The sequence below is a fragment of the Equus quagga genome, chromosome 11 (assembly GCF_021613505.1).
Source record: "Equus quagga isolate Etosha38 chromosome 11, UCLA_HA_Equagga_1.0, whole genome shotgun sequence".
NCBI lineage: Eukaryota > Metazoa > Chordata > Mammalia > Perissodactyla > Equidae > Equus > Equus quagga.
The window spans coordinates 114,194,867-114,210,210 of NC_060277.1; the positions used below are offsets into that span (position 1 = coordinate 114,194,867).

Here is a 15,344-nt window from a genome sequence, read left to right on the forward strand (position 1 = left end):
AGGCACCAGCAGAGTGCGGAACAGAGCACAGGCCCCACGGCAGGGCCTCTGGGCACTACTCCCTGTCACTCATGTGACGTTTTCTAGTCTGTAGCGTGTTTGTACATTTTATCCATCGTCAGCCTGTGCCATGGAATGACACACAATCAGTCTCCGAGCTCTTTGCTGCCTCTGTGCACCTGTGCACCATCCCTTCTGCAGTTTGTTTGGGAAGATTGAGTTCTCTTCTCTTGGTGCCTTTTACCATTCCTAGTTTCCTAATTTGAAGGCTTTGGGAGAAAGAAAAATGATTTCTCTGCATAAAAAATTTAGGAACCCTCACGGCTGATGGTATTAACTGAAATCCACAGACAAGCAAAGTGTCATTAGTACACTCAACTTTCAAGGGGTAAGTAAAATTCTACTTTCTTCATAGACATAGAGCCTGAAATCTTCCTCAGCTGGCCTCATATAGCAAGTTTTTACACAATTAATTTGACAATTATATGTTATCTTGAAGTATCTGTTCTGTTGGGGTTGTCAGCTGTAATTTAAATCTATTACATAAACCTGTCAACATGCCTCTCATATGAAGTAGATGCTCAGGAGATATTTACAGATTTAGTCTGATAAGTAAATATATATCTGAATAAACTACCTTTGTTTTTTCAGACGTGTCTGTGATTCAGTGAATATGTTTGATTTTTGATTGGTTTGTATGAGATGTGAAAAAAAATTATTAGTCCAAATCCATGATATAATATACTGTTTGCAGCCATCATGAAATTGAGAACTTATCCAAAGTTAAGTCTTAGAGTTTAATCCTTTTTTCCAATATCATCTGTTTTAAAATATGCCAGAGGGGCCGGCCCGGTGGCGCAGTGGTTAAGTGTGCACGTTCCGCTTCTTGGGAGCCCAGGGTTTGCCGGTTCGGATCCTGGGTGCAGACATGGCACCGCTTGGCACACCATGCTGTGGTAGGCATCCCACATATAAAGTGAGGAAGTTGGGCACGATGTTAGCTCAGGGCCAGGCTTCGTCAGCAAAAAGAGGAGGACTGGCAGTAGTTAGCTCAGGGCTAATCTTCCTCAAAAAAAAAAAAAAAAAACCCAGAAATTGCTTAATATTCAGGACCACAGATTACGGCCAACACCATAGGATATGTGCAGGACACTGGTTCCCAGCAGGACCCATCTTCTTGGCCCTGCTTGCTATCTACCCACCCAAGCTGAGAGGCTTCAGCCTTCCCTTAAGCTGAAGCTAGAGGATACTGGGGCAATGGCCAGATCTTCTCTCTTAAAGGATCTGTGGTGGCACAGGACACTGGAGCTTCTGGTGGCAACCAGAGAAATGGCTGCCTTAAACTGGTTGAACATGGAGCCTTGGTAGAGGAGGAGGGCCACGGGGAAATTATCAACTGGAGGGGAGGGGTAGCAGGTCAGTGGTTTTCTTAACACTAAGGTCAGAAGCAAGGAAAAGATGCTCATTCTTACTATTTCTCTTCAACTTTGTACAGTAAGACTTAGCCTGTGCAACAAGTCAAGGGAAAGAAAAAGAAAGCATACAGCCTGGAGAAGAAGAAATTAAACTGTCTTTTTTTGCAGATGAAACAATCATCTATGTTGAAATGTCAGTTATAAGGATTGCATTGACATTTATACAACACTACCCCACAGCAGCAAAATACCTGTGCTTTTCAAGTGTCTGTGGAGCATTCATCAGGGTACATCATATCCTGAGCCATAAAGCAGACCTCAACAAATCTTAATTAACTGAAATCACACAGAGTATGTTCTTTGACCATAGTAGAATCAACTACAAGTCAATAATGGGAAGACAACAGAAAAATCTCAGAAAAAAATTACCACCACATAATTCATGGGTCAGAAGTCTCAAGGGAAATTTAAAAAAATACATTGAACTGAATGAAAATGAATATACAACGTCAGTATTTATAAGATGCAGCTAAAGCAATTGAAAGGTAAATTTACAGCACTAAATCCTTATGCTAGAAAAGAGAAGTATCAAATTAATAATCTAAGTTCCTACCCGCCTTAGTCCTTCGGGGCTATTATAACAAAATGCCACAGACTGTGTGGCTTATAAACAACAGAAATTTATTTCTCACAGTCCTGGAGGCTGGAAAATCCAAGATGAAGGCACCAGCATGGTTGAGTGAGGGCCTTCTTCCTGGTTCACATCCAGCGTCGTCTTGCTGTGTCCTCACATAGTGGAAGGGGACGTGGGAGCTCTCAGGTTTCTTTTATAAGCTCACTACTCTCACTCATGAGGCTCCACCCTCATGACCTAAGCACCTCTCAAAGGCCCCACTATACGTCACCTTTGGGGGTTAGGATTTCAACATATGCATTTGGGGGAGACACAAACACTCAGACCATAGCACTATGTCAAGAAACTAGAAAAGGAGAGCAAAGTAAGCCCAAGTAATCAGAAGAAAGAAAATAATGACTGTAAGAGCAGAGATCATTGAAATTGAAAACAGAAAAACAGTAGAGAAAAACCAATGAAACAAAAAGCTGATGCTCAGAAATAATCCATAAAATAGATAAATCTCTAGCAAGACTAACAAATAGAGAAGAATCAGGATCCTGCAACCATTAAAAGAATAATAAGGAAATACCATGAACAACTTTACGCTCATAAATTTGACAACTTCAAAGAAATGGAACAATTTCTATGAAACCACAAACTACCAAATCCCAACCAAGATGAAATGGATAATATGAACAATCCTACAAGCACTAAAGAAATTGAGTTTGTAATTTAAAAGTTCCAGCAAAGGAAATCTCCAGGTCCAGAGACTTTCACTGGAGAATTCTACCAAACATTTAAAGAAGAATTAACACCAATTTTACACAATCTCTTCCAGAAAATAGAAGAGGGAGGAAACACTTCCTAATTCATTTTTCGAGGTCATTATTACTGTGATGCCAAAATGGACGCACAGTACAAAATACAAAAACACCACCAAAAACTTCAGACCATTATCTCTCACAAACTTAGATGCAAAAATCCTTAAAAAAAAAAAAATAGCATATCGGTCCTAGTAATCTATGAAAAGAATTATACTCCACAACTGAGTGGGATTTATTCCAGGTATGCAAGTCTGGCTTAATATTCAAAAAATCGATTAATGTAATTCACCATACCGGTAGAGTAAAGTAGAAAAATTACATGATCATATCAATTGACGCAAAAAAAGCATTTGACAAAATCCAGCACCCTCTCGGAATAAAAAAAACTCAGAAACTAGGGATAGAAGGGAACTTATTCTCCTTATAAAGAGCATCTATAATAAAAAAATATAGCCATCATCATGCTTGATGATAAAAGACTGAGGTTTTCCCCCCTAAGATTAGGTCCAAGGTTAGGATGTCCATTCTCACCATTCTTATTCAACATAGTACTGCAAGTTCTAGCCAGTGCAATAAGGCAAGAAAAGGACATTGTCAGTCACTAGGGAAATGACTCAAAAACACAATGAGGTGCATTTCACATCCTCTAAGATGGCTAGAATAAAAAAGATGGATAATTACGAGTGTTGACGAGGATGTGGAGGAATCGGAAGCTTCACACACTACTGGTGCAGATGTAAAATGGTGCATCCACTGTGGAAAACAGTCTGGCAATTCCTCAGATAAACTTAGGGTTACTGTATGACACAGCAGTTCCACTCCTAGGTTTGTACCCAAGAGAATTGAAAGCACGTGTTCACACAAAAACTTGTACACAGATGTTCATAGCAAGCATTATTCATAATAACCAAAAAATGGAAATTCTCTTCTTGATGTAAAAGTTTGCAGAATTTTTAAGTATCTACTTTTTTTTAGTTGCTGAGTAAGAGTAATTGGGGAGTATAATTTAGTTATTATTTCTCATTAAGCATCTTCCCTGAGTTATAGAATGATTCTAGAGCATTTTAGAAACTGTTCAATTGCTAACAGCTAAATGGCTTTAAAACAGTGGCTGGTCCATTTGTGCAAACTATCAGGGTAATTGTGACAAACTATTGCTATAAAGGGTTAGCTGCCCTTTGAAGGGCAACGTTGAAGGCTTTCTTGGTATCATTACAAGTCTTCATCCAACAAAAGGGAGTCCTCCTCTCTTGGCCTAGATTCCATAGCCACAAGCAATAAGTACCACTTGGTTTTTAAATTATTATTTAATATAAGATATATATATATATATATAATTATATAAACTATCTATAAAAAAGTCCTACTTTGTATCTGCTGATTTTAGTACAGTGTCTGTCACATGATAGATGCTCCATTAATACCTTTGAAATGAGCTGGGTGAGCAGTACACTGGTTTCTTTACATCTTAGTCTCTCTCTGAACTTTGCAAAAATGTCCGTTGTAAGTAGGTGTTATTGACTTGAGAATAAAAGTTGCTTTAAGTTAGAACTGGAATTATTACCAAGTAGTTGTTATTTTCAGAAATTCACTTGTTGAAGACGCCTCAAATTGTCAGTGCCGTTATCTCTTTATAAAGATGTCTCTTGTGTATATATGTATATGTGGGAAAGCAGCAGCACAAGGTCAAAGTTTTATTTAGAAGATGAGAAATGCAGGCGCTCCCCCTGCGACCCCAGCAGCAGTGCTTTCTGGAGCGAGTGGCTCGCAGGCCTTGAGTGAGCTGCCTGGCCAGGCTTCTCCTGAGCTGAGTGTGTGAGCTCCATTACCCACACGTGTGGAAGATGTAGCAGATGTCTTTTTTGGGTCTGATTGCTGTGCATCGCATCTGAAGATTTTTCTAAATCTTTCCCATATCCCTCAGAGACTCTAGTGAGCTTTTAAAGATGAAAATCTTCCTGGTGTTTGAGTCTCTAGATTCCCCAGGAGAAAGCTCTTTGGGTAACACTGTATCTCGGATGTGTCCTTCAGGATGAGTGATGGCTCCCAGCTGGAACGGTGCACTTCCACGCCTGGGTGCCTTGTGAAAGTTCTGTGACTCACTAGTAGTTAGCCTCACTCGCAGATTCTTTCCAAAGAATAATTGCAATTAAAAGGTCAACATCATAGATAAATACAAAACCAAAATAATGTATGGGAAATAACTCATCCTTTAAAATAGATTTTTTTTGTGTTTCTGGGTTAGCAAGCCTGAAAAATAATGATTCATTGGTGGAATCGTTTGCCTTGAACGTCATTTTTTTTTTAAATGTTACTGATTCTAATTACTCTAGATCAGAGCTCTCGTGTGCCTTCTGTGCACCCAGAGGTGAGGTGGGAAAGAAGGAATTAAACTTGACAGAGTGCTTCCTGCTGAACAGGTGCCGACAGAAGCATACTTCAGATCATCTGCAGCCAGACTGGATGCCTTCTTTGTTTAGACTCCAGCGAACTGCAAGGGGCTTATTAAGTAGTTAGGGTTTCTGTCAACCACATTTTGAATTGGGAAATTTAGATTCTCATAGACATATTTGGGATAAAGACAGTTCTACATCTACCTGTTTCATTTCCTTGTTCAGCATTCATGGAGTGCCTCCTATGTCCCAGGTACTTTGCTAGGCTTTGGGCCAAATGCTAGTGGACCATGAGGTGCAGACTGAGGCAGTCATAACACAGACGTACTGAGTAAACTCGCTACCTAACAGTTCCACGTGGCTGTGTCGGGACTGCGGCAGCATCACCTTCAGCCGACAGCACACAGACTTCTTGATACCTAAGGAAGTTCTCTTAAAACCCACCGAGTTGCCATGTGGCTGCCTGTGCATGAGGAACCCACTCCTCTCACCTCCCGGTAGGGGGCTATGTTCTAAAACTGACCTGGGAGAAAGGTGGCCTTGGTGTGACAAACTGCTTCACTTCTTGAGAAGGGTTAGATTTCAGAAGCTCAGTAGAAAACAGTAGCAAAGACAGAAGAGCTGCCGCGTTGAGAGATTGTGGCAAGAGGATCTGTTCAGTGCTCAGCTCGGTTAGAAAGTAACTTTAACGTGGAAGCAAATTAGAAACAGAAAAGTTAAAACTAGTAAACCACTCTGATATTTCAGATATGAAAATACGTGTCTCTTTGAAAAGGAAAATGAGAATATTGAATCTGGTTTTTACATAAATGTCCGTTTCTTTCTGCTTAAAGCTGTTTCCTTTAATCATCTGTCAGCCGTTCTTTTACTTCTATGCCCAGTGGCAGTGGTGCTCATGAGAAGAATGTAAGTCTGCCGTCTCCCAGACAGACATCCCAAATGCTCCATCTCACAGTTGAGGACTGACGCTTCATTCCCCCGAGGTTTGCACGCTCCCGCTCCCGTGTCTTCTCTCTGCCCGCAGCCCCTCTCCCGGGCCAGGGGAGAGCGCCCTCTCAGAAGGCACGTGGGGCGGAGAGCGGCACGCCGCAGCCTCCCCGGGCCCATCAGCGGAGGCCGGTGTGGGGCAGCTCTGACACATCTGCAGCCTCTGCGATCTTCCTGCGTGACTCAGGGCTGACGAGCTGCAGAGCCACCTCGCACCCGGCCCAGTCATCTTCTTGGCGGGGCTGTCACAGCAGACCTAGAAGCTGATTTCCTGTGTGGAGCAAGTTGCTGCGCTGGTGCTATCTCAGCTCAGAGAGCGGGAGCCGAGGGGAGGATTTTAAATGTGATTCTGCCGTCTCTTTTCTCTAAAAAACCCACTCTGGGCATGGTTGAATAATGTGAATGTACTTACTGCTACTGAACCGTACACTTAAAAATGGTTAAAATGGTAAATTTTATGTTACGTATATTTTATCACAATAAAAAAAAACCCAGTCCTCTAAAAATTTCATTTTTTATTAAAAAGTTTGTTTTATTTATTAATTAAGTATACTAAAGTTTAATTTGTATTCTGAGTTTAATGGTCCTGTGGTAGAATGAGTTAATAATAAATAATAATAATAAATATATAAAAATATAAATTATATATAATATATAAATAAAATATAATAAAACTACAGCCTTTACTACCTTCCTTTTGAGAAATTTGAGATATTAAAAACAAAGTTTTATCAGCAATGATAATTACAGCGCTTTTCGTGTCACAATCAATGTGTCAGGTATATATGAGTGAGTGTAGCTTTATGTGTATTTTAATGTAAAAAGTGCTGAGAGTGCTGTTGGGAAAGTACCCACAGGGTGCTCATGTTTGGTCATAGGTGCTTGGCATAGATTGAGGCGGGTCCGGATGGGATGGTGGAGCGAAAAATGCCCTATAACAGGAGTAGTTTTCCACTCTCTTGGCCCACATACTGACTGAGTGGCTGACAGTTCACCTCATCTCTTGGGGTTTCTGTTGCCTCATCATAAAAAAACTTTAGAAATGGAAATAAAACTTACCTCGTGGGGATGTTGTATAAAGCAAGTGAAATAGTAAATGAGAGACAGCTTTGAGAAGCATCAACAGCTATGCAAACGGAGGAGTAAAACCAAGACACATAAACATTCTTTTCAAGTCAGGAAAAAATTGGTAGCTGTTGGTGGTTAAAAATTATGCCTTCCTGACCCTTCTGCTGTCTTCACTGCTCATCATGTAGAACGTCCGGCGCCTGTTCCTGGTGGAGCTGCTCTGGTCCTCCTGGAAGGAGAGTGGTCTGCCCCTCCGGCACTTAAACCCGGGGAGTCGCTTACGTAGCAAATAATTTAGAGGTTCTGGAGGTGGAATAATCCACATTCTGTAACATGATTCTCCAGGTCCTCGTTGCTGAATGGCATGATAAATAAAACTGCATTAAGAGGAGATGTGTTCAGTCATTAAATTTCATCTTGTAGGGTTTGAGCTGGAGCTGTGTTTTGCAAATTCCTGAGCAGGACAGGCTGATGGGTACATTGGGGCCCAGAGGTGAATAGCTTTTCATTCTGAGCAAGTGATGGATATTTGGAGATGAGTGAATGACGGGGTCCTGAAAGTTGTATGAACCTGTAAATGAATATTTTCTGGGTTTTATTTTACATTATTTTAGTGACCTAAATGTTATACTCAAACATCATGATTCAGGGCAACTGAAGAACAGGAAACGCAGATTCTCTCTCCAGCAGCCTGTGTAATCTTCCTGTGTTGTCTGTTCCCTCTCTCGCTGCTGCCTCACCGTCCATCTTCTGTCTCCTCAGCCTTCTCAGCCCCGAGGGAGGTGCCAGTGGCTCCCAGTCCTCCCTTCCTCACCTTCCTACTCCAAGCCTGATGACTCATCCTGCATCTCCGAGCATCGCAGCCCTGCTTCCCCGAGCTGAGCTGAAGGCGCTTTGCTGGGGAACTCTCTCCGACGTTGTGTTCTTCCTTGCTCTTTCCAGGAGCAGGCAGAGCCGTGTGTACACTTATTAAATTTTACTGCCCAAATGCTGTGAATTCTTGACACCTCATATTTCTGAAAACGGCAGCAAAATCTGTTGTGGATTACCAAAATTGTCACATACGTGCCACATGTGAGGGGAGGGGAATCAAAATCTGCAATGCTAGAGTGACTGTGATTGGTTACATCAGAGTCCTGGCTTTTGTTGAATACTGCTCTTTTTCTTGAAGGCATAGTGAAGCCACATATCTAACAGGCTAGGGATTTTTTTTTTTGAGGAAGATTAGCTCTGAGCTAACATCCACTGCCAATCTTCCTCTTTTTGCTGAGGAAGATTGGCCCTGAGCTAACATCCATGCCCATCTTCCTCTATTTTATATATGGGACGCCTGCCACAGCATGGCTTGATAAGCAGTGCGTAGGTCTGCACCTGGGATCCCAACTGGCAAACCCCAGACCCCCAAAGCAAAATATGCAAACTTAACTGCTACACCACTGGGTCAGCCCCCTAGTGATTTTTTTTTAAACTTTTGAATGCATTGCATTATTTTTAAAAAAGATTTATACTTTTAATTAGATTTCATTGAGTCAAAAACAAATTTTTTGTGCATCCTCACAGCATATAAGAATTACCTTGGTGCCTTCCTAAAATTCAGTGTGCCTACAGCTTCATGTCTGGTACTCTTCCCTTACCAAAAATCTCACTGAAGGATATGTCAAGCAAGTATTACTGTTTCTGCTTTAAAGGGAAATAAAATTTTGTATTAAACAAGCCTTTTTCTCTGGTTACAAAGTTAATGCACATTTGTAGGACATCTAGAGAAATCCGATAAGGAGATGAGAAGATGGCCTCAGCCTTGACTCACTGCAGGCCAGGGGCCCTCTCTGCATCTGCTTTCTGGTCTTTCTGGGGCTGATAGGTCGGCACTCACACTCAGGTTTTGCAGTCTGCTTTTTGGTGGTGATGTTAGTGGTGGTGATGGAGTTCACTTTCTAACCCTGAACGTCGTTCCGTGTCAGTAAATACGCCAACATAAAGTTATGCTGGGTTAAAGACCGAATTTTAAAATAAACAGTAAGACACTGTAAGGGCCCTGGAGGGAAATATATGTGGACCTTGGTGTAATCAGAGAGTAAGGAGGGACCTTAACAGGAAAATCATAAAGAATACTGATTTACCGGAGACCACTCCTCGTGGCAGCATCAGAGGGACCTTGGTCATGAGACCTCGAAGTTACTCTCCAGGAGAGAGTTCAACAGCGTGCCTCTCTCCAAAGGACTTGGTGGGGATACCAAGAGCCTTAAGCCTCAGTTGACAGACTCTCTCCTTCGGCGTTAGTTCTCTGCTCTCTCTCTCCGGTTGTGCACAACAGCCCAGTCACTCTCCTCCTCGGTGCTCCCCTGCAGGTCGCTGCGATTAACCCGAACCACCCACTGGCGCAGATGCCTCTGCCCCCGTCGATGAAGAACTGCATTCAGCTGGCAGCCTGTGAGGCCAACGAGCTCCTGCCCATGATCCCCGACCTCCCAGCCGACCTGTTCACGTCGTGCCTCACCACTCCCATCAAAATCGCCCTGCGCTGGTAAGTGGTGCCTGCTGTGTCGGCCCAGTGACCCTACTCCCCCAGAGTTTCCCACATTTGGGATTCCCAAATTACGTGGATCCAAGCAGTCTAGCCAGGTTTTGGACGGAAGCTACAGACACAAACCCAAGATCCTAGGCGGGTGCTTGTTCTTTCCTCTCTGAGTTGAAGCTGCTTCCTCCCTCCTGCATCAGCTGCATGTGCACTCGCTGCCTTTGTTCGTTGTGGGAGTCATTAGATAGCACCAAGATTGGCTGTGCTGGAAACCAGACTTTCTTTTGAAAAAAGAAAAGGCTATCATGAAAGAAAAGTCATTTAATTCCTTGCTTGACTTAAAGTATTAATCTTTCAATTTATTCTTAGCAGTAAAAAAAAAATTATGATTTTTTTCTACCACTCTTCTTTTTAGAAGTTTAGAGCTCTTGCAGATATGAGTGAGGAAGTGTATGGGCTGTTCTGAGACGGTAGAACCTGCATGTGAGACCCTCCATCACTGGCAGAGCTCACAATGGGACATGTGTGCTTCCTGCCTCCAATTCCAATTTTCTCCCGTCCACCATCCTGCCGCTCTTTTAATATCTGCTTCTCCATTTGATGTTTTGCTGAAAAGCTTGTATATAGTAGCTATTATCCAGCTAGTAGATAAATGGACCTCCAGTGAGGTACAAGTGAGAATGGTGCAGCCGTGGAGTGGTAACTGTCCTGGTGGGGGCCCTCTTCTGGGCTGAGGGGGCGGGCACAGCACAAACACACAGACTCTTGGTTCTGTCCCCCACAACTCTGAAGAGACTATGGAGTCAAGTGTGGACTCTGGCGGCTGACAACACAGGGACCAGCCCCTGGGCAGACCTCTGCGGGTAACTGCAGGCTGGGCAGGGTGGCCTGGGGGTGCCTTGAGCCACTGTGTTGGATGAAAACGTAGACTTGCTGCTTTGCTCTGCAGCAACGTTCCCAATCTACCCAAAAGCCTGGGGTGAGGGTGTAAAGATCCTGGGCTGATGAACAGCTCCCCTCACCATTCACTTCTCTACCCCAGCCCTCCCCAGTCCCAGGGCTGTGGATTACCCCCAAAGAGAGGCCTCTTCCGGTGCAACTTGTCTCTAAGAAGTTAGGGTGGGGAGAGGAGCTGCCTGCAGGGACCAGCAAAGGGCATGATGGACAGCATCCCTCAGCTGCCTGAGTTCATCCCCCTCAGCTCTCACAGACAGGGCCTGACTAGGGCCACTCCCCCTGCACCCCACGAAGCAGAGCTCATGTGGGAAAAGTAGACACCCGGGGACCACAGCTGCCTCAGGAGAGGGCTGAGCTTCGTGGTATATGAGGCACAGCTGTCATGAGCAAGTACGATGCTCACAATGGGGAGGTGAGGGAGGAAGACACTAATAGCAAGACGTGAGACCACGAAGTAGGAATAGAAGAAACAACCACGTTGAGATCTGGGAGGAAACCAAGAGCAGGAGGATGGGATTCGTAGCAGGAACGGGGCTGCTGCAGCCTGCATTCATGAGTCAGAGGTGACAGTGAGGTGCTCAGAGAGACAGCAGGAAGGACAGTGACAGAAACAGAAAAGAAAAGCAGCAGCCATGGAGAGAGATGGGAGTCCCCAGGTGCAGAGAGAAGACGACGATGGCGGAGGTGGAAATACCTGAAGGTCACACACATACATTCCCTAGAATGGGGAAAACGGTGAACGACCTCAGACTGAGAGGGCTCGTGCCCGGCAGGAGGGAATGGGAGGGCTCCGACCCAGCACCTGAGGGTGAGGCCGAAGACATCATGGAAGCCACACTTCCTGAGTTGCCCTCCACCCGCATCTCTCATGTCTCTGTGGCTGCAGTCCTCTGTGAACGCAGGTCTTTTTATTTGTTAATTCATAAGTGAGTTCTTCTTTTTAACTGTCTGCACTCTGATCGCTGTAAGAAAAGGTTTATGGTGCCATTTAACGTGACCCCAGCAAGATCGTTGGTCCAGATGACTCAGGAATTCATTCATTTTATTCATCGTCTAAGAAATAATTTACTAAATACCAACTGTGTACTTACAACCCATGCTAAGTACTATACAAATGCAAAGAAGCACGTTGCCTTCAAAAGTTTATAGTCTAGTTGAGGAGATGAGATGTGGCCTGAAAATTCATCATATAAATGCTTTATGCCAGGCCAAGGAAACCTGAACATTTCAGGCAATACGTGATCAAGGACTAAATGAATTTATGGCACCAATGGCTGTTGTGTTTCCAGAAGACAAAGAACTCCCTGAGGGCCAAGGGGATCAGAGAAAGCTCCTTGGAGGAGACAGAGCTTGGATCTGGGTCCCGGCAGCTGGCTGGGATTTGCCGAGGAGCAGAGCGAGAACCACAGACAGGTGGCGCACAGCCCAAGCAAATGTGCGAAAGCAGGATGTGCACGAGTTTCTGAGAAGAGTGAGTGGGCCGGCCGAATTAGAGAGGAAGATGTCCAAAGGGGTGCAGGGGAGGTCAAAGAGTGGATGGAGACAAGACTGTGCGTTGCTTTGAACGCTGGGCCAAGGACCTTGACTTCTAGGACTGGCAGAGGAGAGTCCCTAAAGGTGTTTATGTGGGCAAACAACTTAAGAATAGTGTTTTAAGACGATAATCCATATAAGGTTGGGGAGACCTTGGTCATAATTAGACCTTTATCACAGCAGTGCAGTCATGATCTGGTCAGATGGAAGCAGGAAGTTGAAGATGGCCGAGGGGCCCGTGGGCAAGAGCTCTTGCCAGATGCCCCTTGGACTGTGCCATGGCACAGGCCTCGTTTCCACTCATTTTCCCACCTCTCCCTCTGGATTTCCTGCCTTTCCTGCTTCTGTGCACCCCGACTCCGCAATTGATCCTGCGTGCCAGCTCTGTTTAGGGACTCCGCCCAGCCCGGGCTGGGTCCTGTATTCGATGGGTCTCTCACAGGGCAGTCCCACAAGTCCCCAGGCAGGTGGGTGCAGGTTATGTGCACCTCCAGGAGGGGCAGGGAGGGAGTGAGGAAAGAGGAGGCAAGAAGAACACGAATGGAGCCCGAAGCGGAACCTGCACCTGCCAGCCCTCTCCGGCCTTCCCCCTCCACACCCTGCTGCCAGCGCCGAGAGTTGAGATGTCTCTCTCCCCGTCTCTCCACCATGAGTCAGGAAGGACTTGGCGCCCCTTCCCTTACAGCCGTGTACCCCTGAAGCTGCTTTCATGTCGGGGCCAGTCAGCCCTCTGATGAGGGCATGGGCTTTCACTCTGCCTGACGTGATGCCTTCTCTGCGTAGCTACCTGGAATCTTTTTTGGAGTTAGGATATAATTAAATTTTTTAAAAGGAAGCCTTTGGTAGGAAGCACAGTGAAAAACAAATCAAACTAATACAGTTACCATAGTTGGACTTTGAAATCAATACAGCACAGTTGCAGATGACGGTCGTCAGATAACCACTGCCTAGGACAATTAAGTGTCCCAGGTGGGTAGGTCTTTTACAATAAACCTCTTTCTGCCATCCTGAGGTACTGAAATTAGATTGAACATAACGCTTTGCTGAGATGTCCTTAATCTGTGAATGGCAGTAAACCATGTTCACTGGGAGAATTGTCAAGTGAAATGTGCACTTTGTAACAGCTGAGTTAAAAACCACCAGCTTTTTTAAAATGGAGAATGGAAACAGTTTGGCAGACAGTACTTATTTGTACCTTTAGTGTTACAGTTTTGTTTTTTCATTTAAAAGAGTCAACTTAATATTTTCCAAATAAAAGTAGAGTATACATTTTTTGTAGAAAATTTACTAAAAAGTGAAAAGAAGAAAACATTATCCCAGATTTTACCATCTTTACCACAATTACTGTTAACTTTTTGGTGTATTGCCTATTAATCTTTTTTTCTGTGCATATACGTTTTTGCTCTGATGTAATAGCACTGAATTTACAATTTCATATATTTAATCCTTAACATTATAATAAATTTATCCTAGATCATTAGTAACTCTTAGTAAACGTCATTTGTAACAATTGCATAATATTGCACTATATTGATGTTCCGTGTTTTATTTAACCAAAATCCAGGGTTTTAGGATTTAGGATGCAGCTATGTCAAGGTAGGAAAGCTCAGAGTAGCTCTAGAATAGGTGTCCAAAAACTTTTTCTGTAAAGGGCAAGATAGTAAAGTTTAGGTTTTGCGGGCCAAAGGGTCTCAGCTCTGCCCTTGGAGCACGAAAGAGCCGTAGACAGTATGTAAACAAATGAGTGTGCTGGTGGGCCAGATTTGGCCTGTGGGCCGTAGTTTGTCAACCCCTGTTTTAGAAAATGAACCAAGATTTTAGCTGCAAATGACTGCTGCACCTATCTACTGGTCTGTAAATAACTTAGAAAAAGGTTTTGGTCAGAGATTTCCTTCCTTCCGTCCTTCCTTCCTGTGTGAATAAGAGGATGGTGTTTAACAACCCTCCTCTCATTATGTGAGACACAGTTGCAGAAGCCCGTTATGTGCTTTGTGAACGTAATAGAGCCTTGCTGCACATGTGTAACATGTGTCTGTGTATTTTGGTGGCAAGTGTATTTATGAATCTTATTTGATGATGAAGTAGTTTTTGGAAAATATTGTTTTCTGATTTCTTTTTCACTTTTTGCCTCACTTTTGCCTCACTCTAATTTTTAGAAACTGATAATTTCAATAATTCTGAAATGAGCAGTTACATTACTCTCCATATAAATGATTAACCTTACTCACCATATATATCAATCTAGTGTAAGAATCCAAAATCTGTTTTTATCCTTTGGCTTTTTCTCCTTTTTTGATTGAGTGGCAGAATACCATTTTAAATTTATTACGGGTGTATTTGTATACTACTGAAAATTATAACTCAGTGGAACTCAATTTGCTGTGGGACTTGCTATAAAACAGATGGATGCCTGTTGCAGTGTGCAGCATGCAGTTGTATGTCGATTAATGAAAGTGATAGACGTTATTTTGGATTGAATAGAGGTCAAGAAGCTTGTTTCCTTCCTTTCAATTTAGTTGAGGAATTTCAAGTTGTTTCAATGTTAATAACATAGTATTAATGTTTATTTGTTGGCATGGAGAGTTCCACCCTCGTACTTACCCAGCAAGAGGTGGCAAATGCACAGACTCCCCGCTCGGCAGGTGACATGTGAAGCTCTTCCTCGTTTATCTGGCCGGGCTGAGCAATGTGCAGTGCTTGTCTCAACTCAGACTCTTGCTGTGACATTTGCTCAGCAGTTTTTCTTGAAGACTCAGCCAATAATCAGTCAGAATTACTTTGGAAACATAAATTCTTGCTGGTTTTTGGTGATGGAGTTAACCATTTGTTCTCTGCAGAGTTTTCTAAAGTATGGCTTCTTTGCTAGAGAAGACTTTCTGCCTACCTTCAATGCTCTGTGTGTTGTGAACTTCTTCAGCTTCTTTTAAACAACTGGATAAAATGGCTGCCTTACTTCTCGTGTTTGAAGGAGAGAAGTTCAGGGAGCCTCCCAGAGAGTGAAGCAATCTAGACATGTTAGTGAATAAAATTGTC

At 43.4% G+C, this 15,344-nt stretch overlaps 1 protein-coding gene across 5 annotated transcripts in view; it reads left to right on the forward strand.

The window, feature by feature from the left end:
* RPTOR (regulatory associated protein of MTOR complex 1) overlaps positions 1-15,344 on the forward strand; it is a 394,844-nt gene that overhangs the window by 174,714 nt on the left and 204,786 nt on the right. For all 5 annotated transcript variants that reach the window (XM_046674997.1, XM_046674998.1, XM_046674999.1 and 2 more), the window contains exon 6: positions 9,652-9,827. In XM_046674997.1, the coding sequence (XP_046530953.1) occupies positions 9,652-9,827 (176 nt within the window). The remainder of the gene's footprint in view (positions 1-9,651; positions 9,828-15,344) is intronic.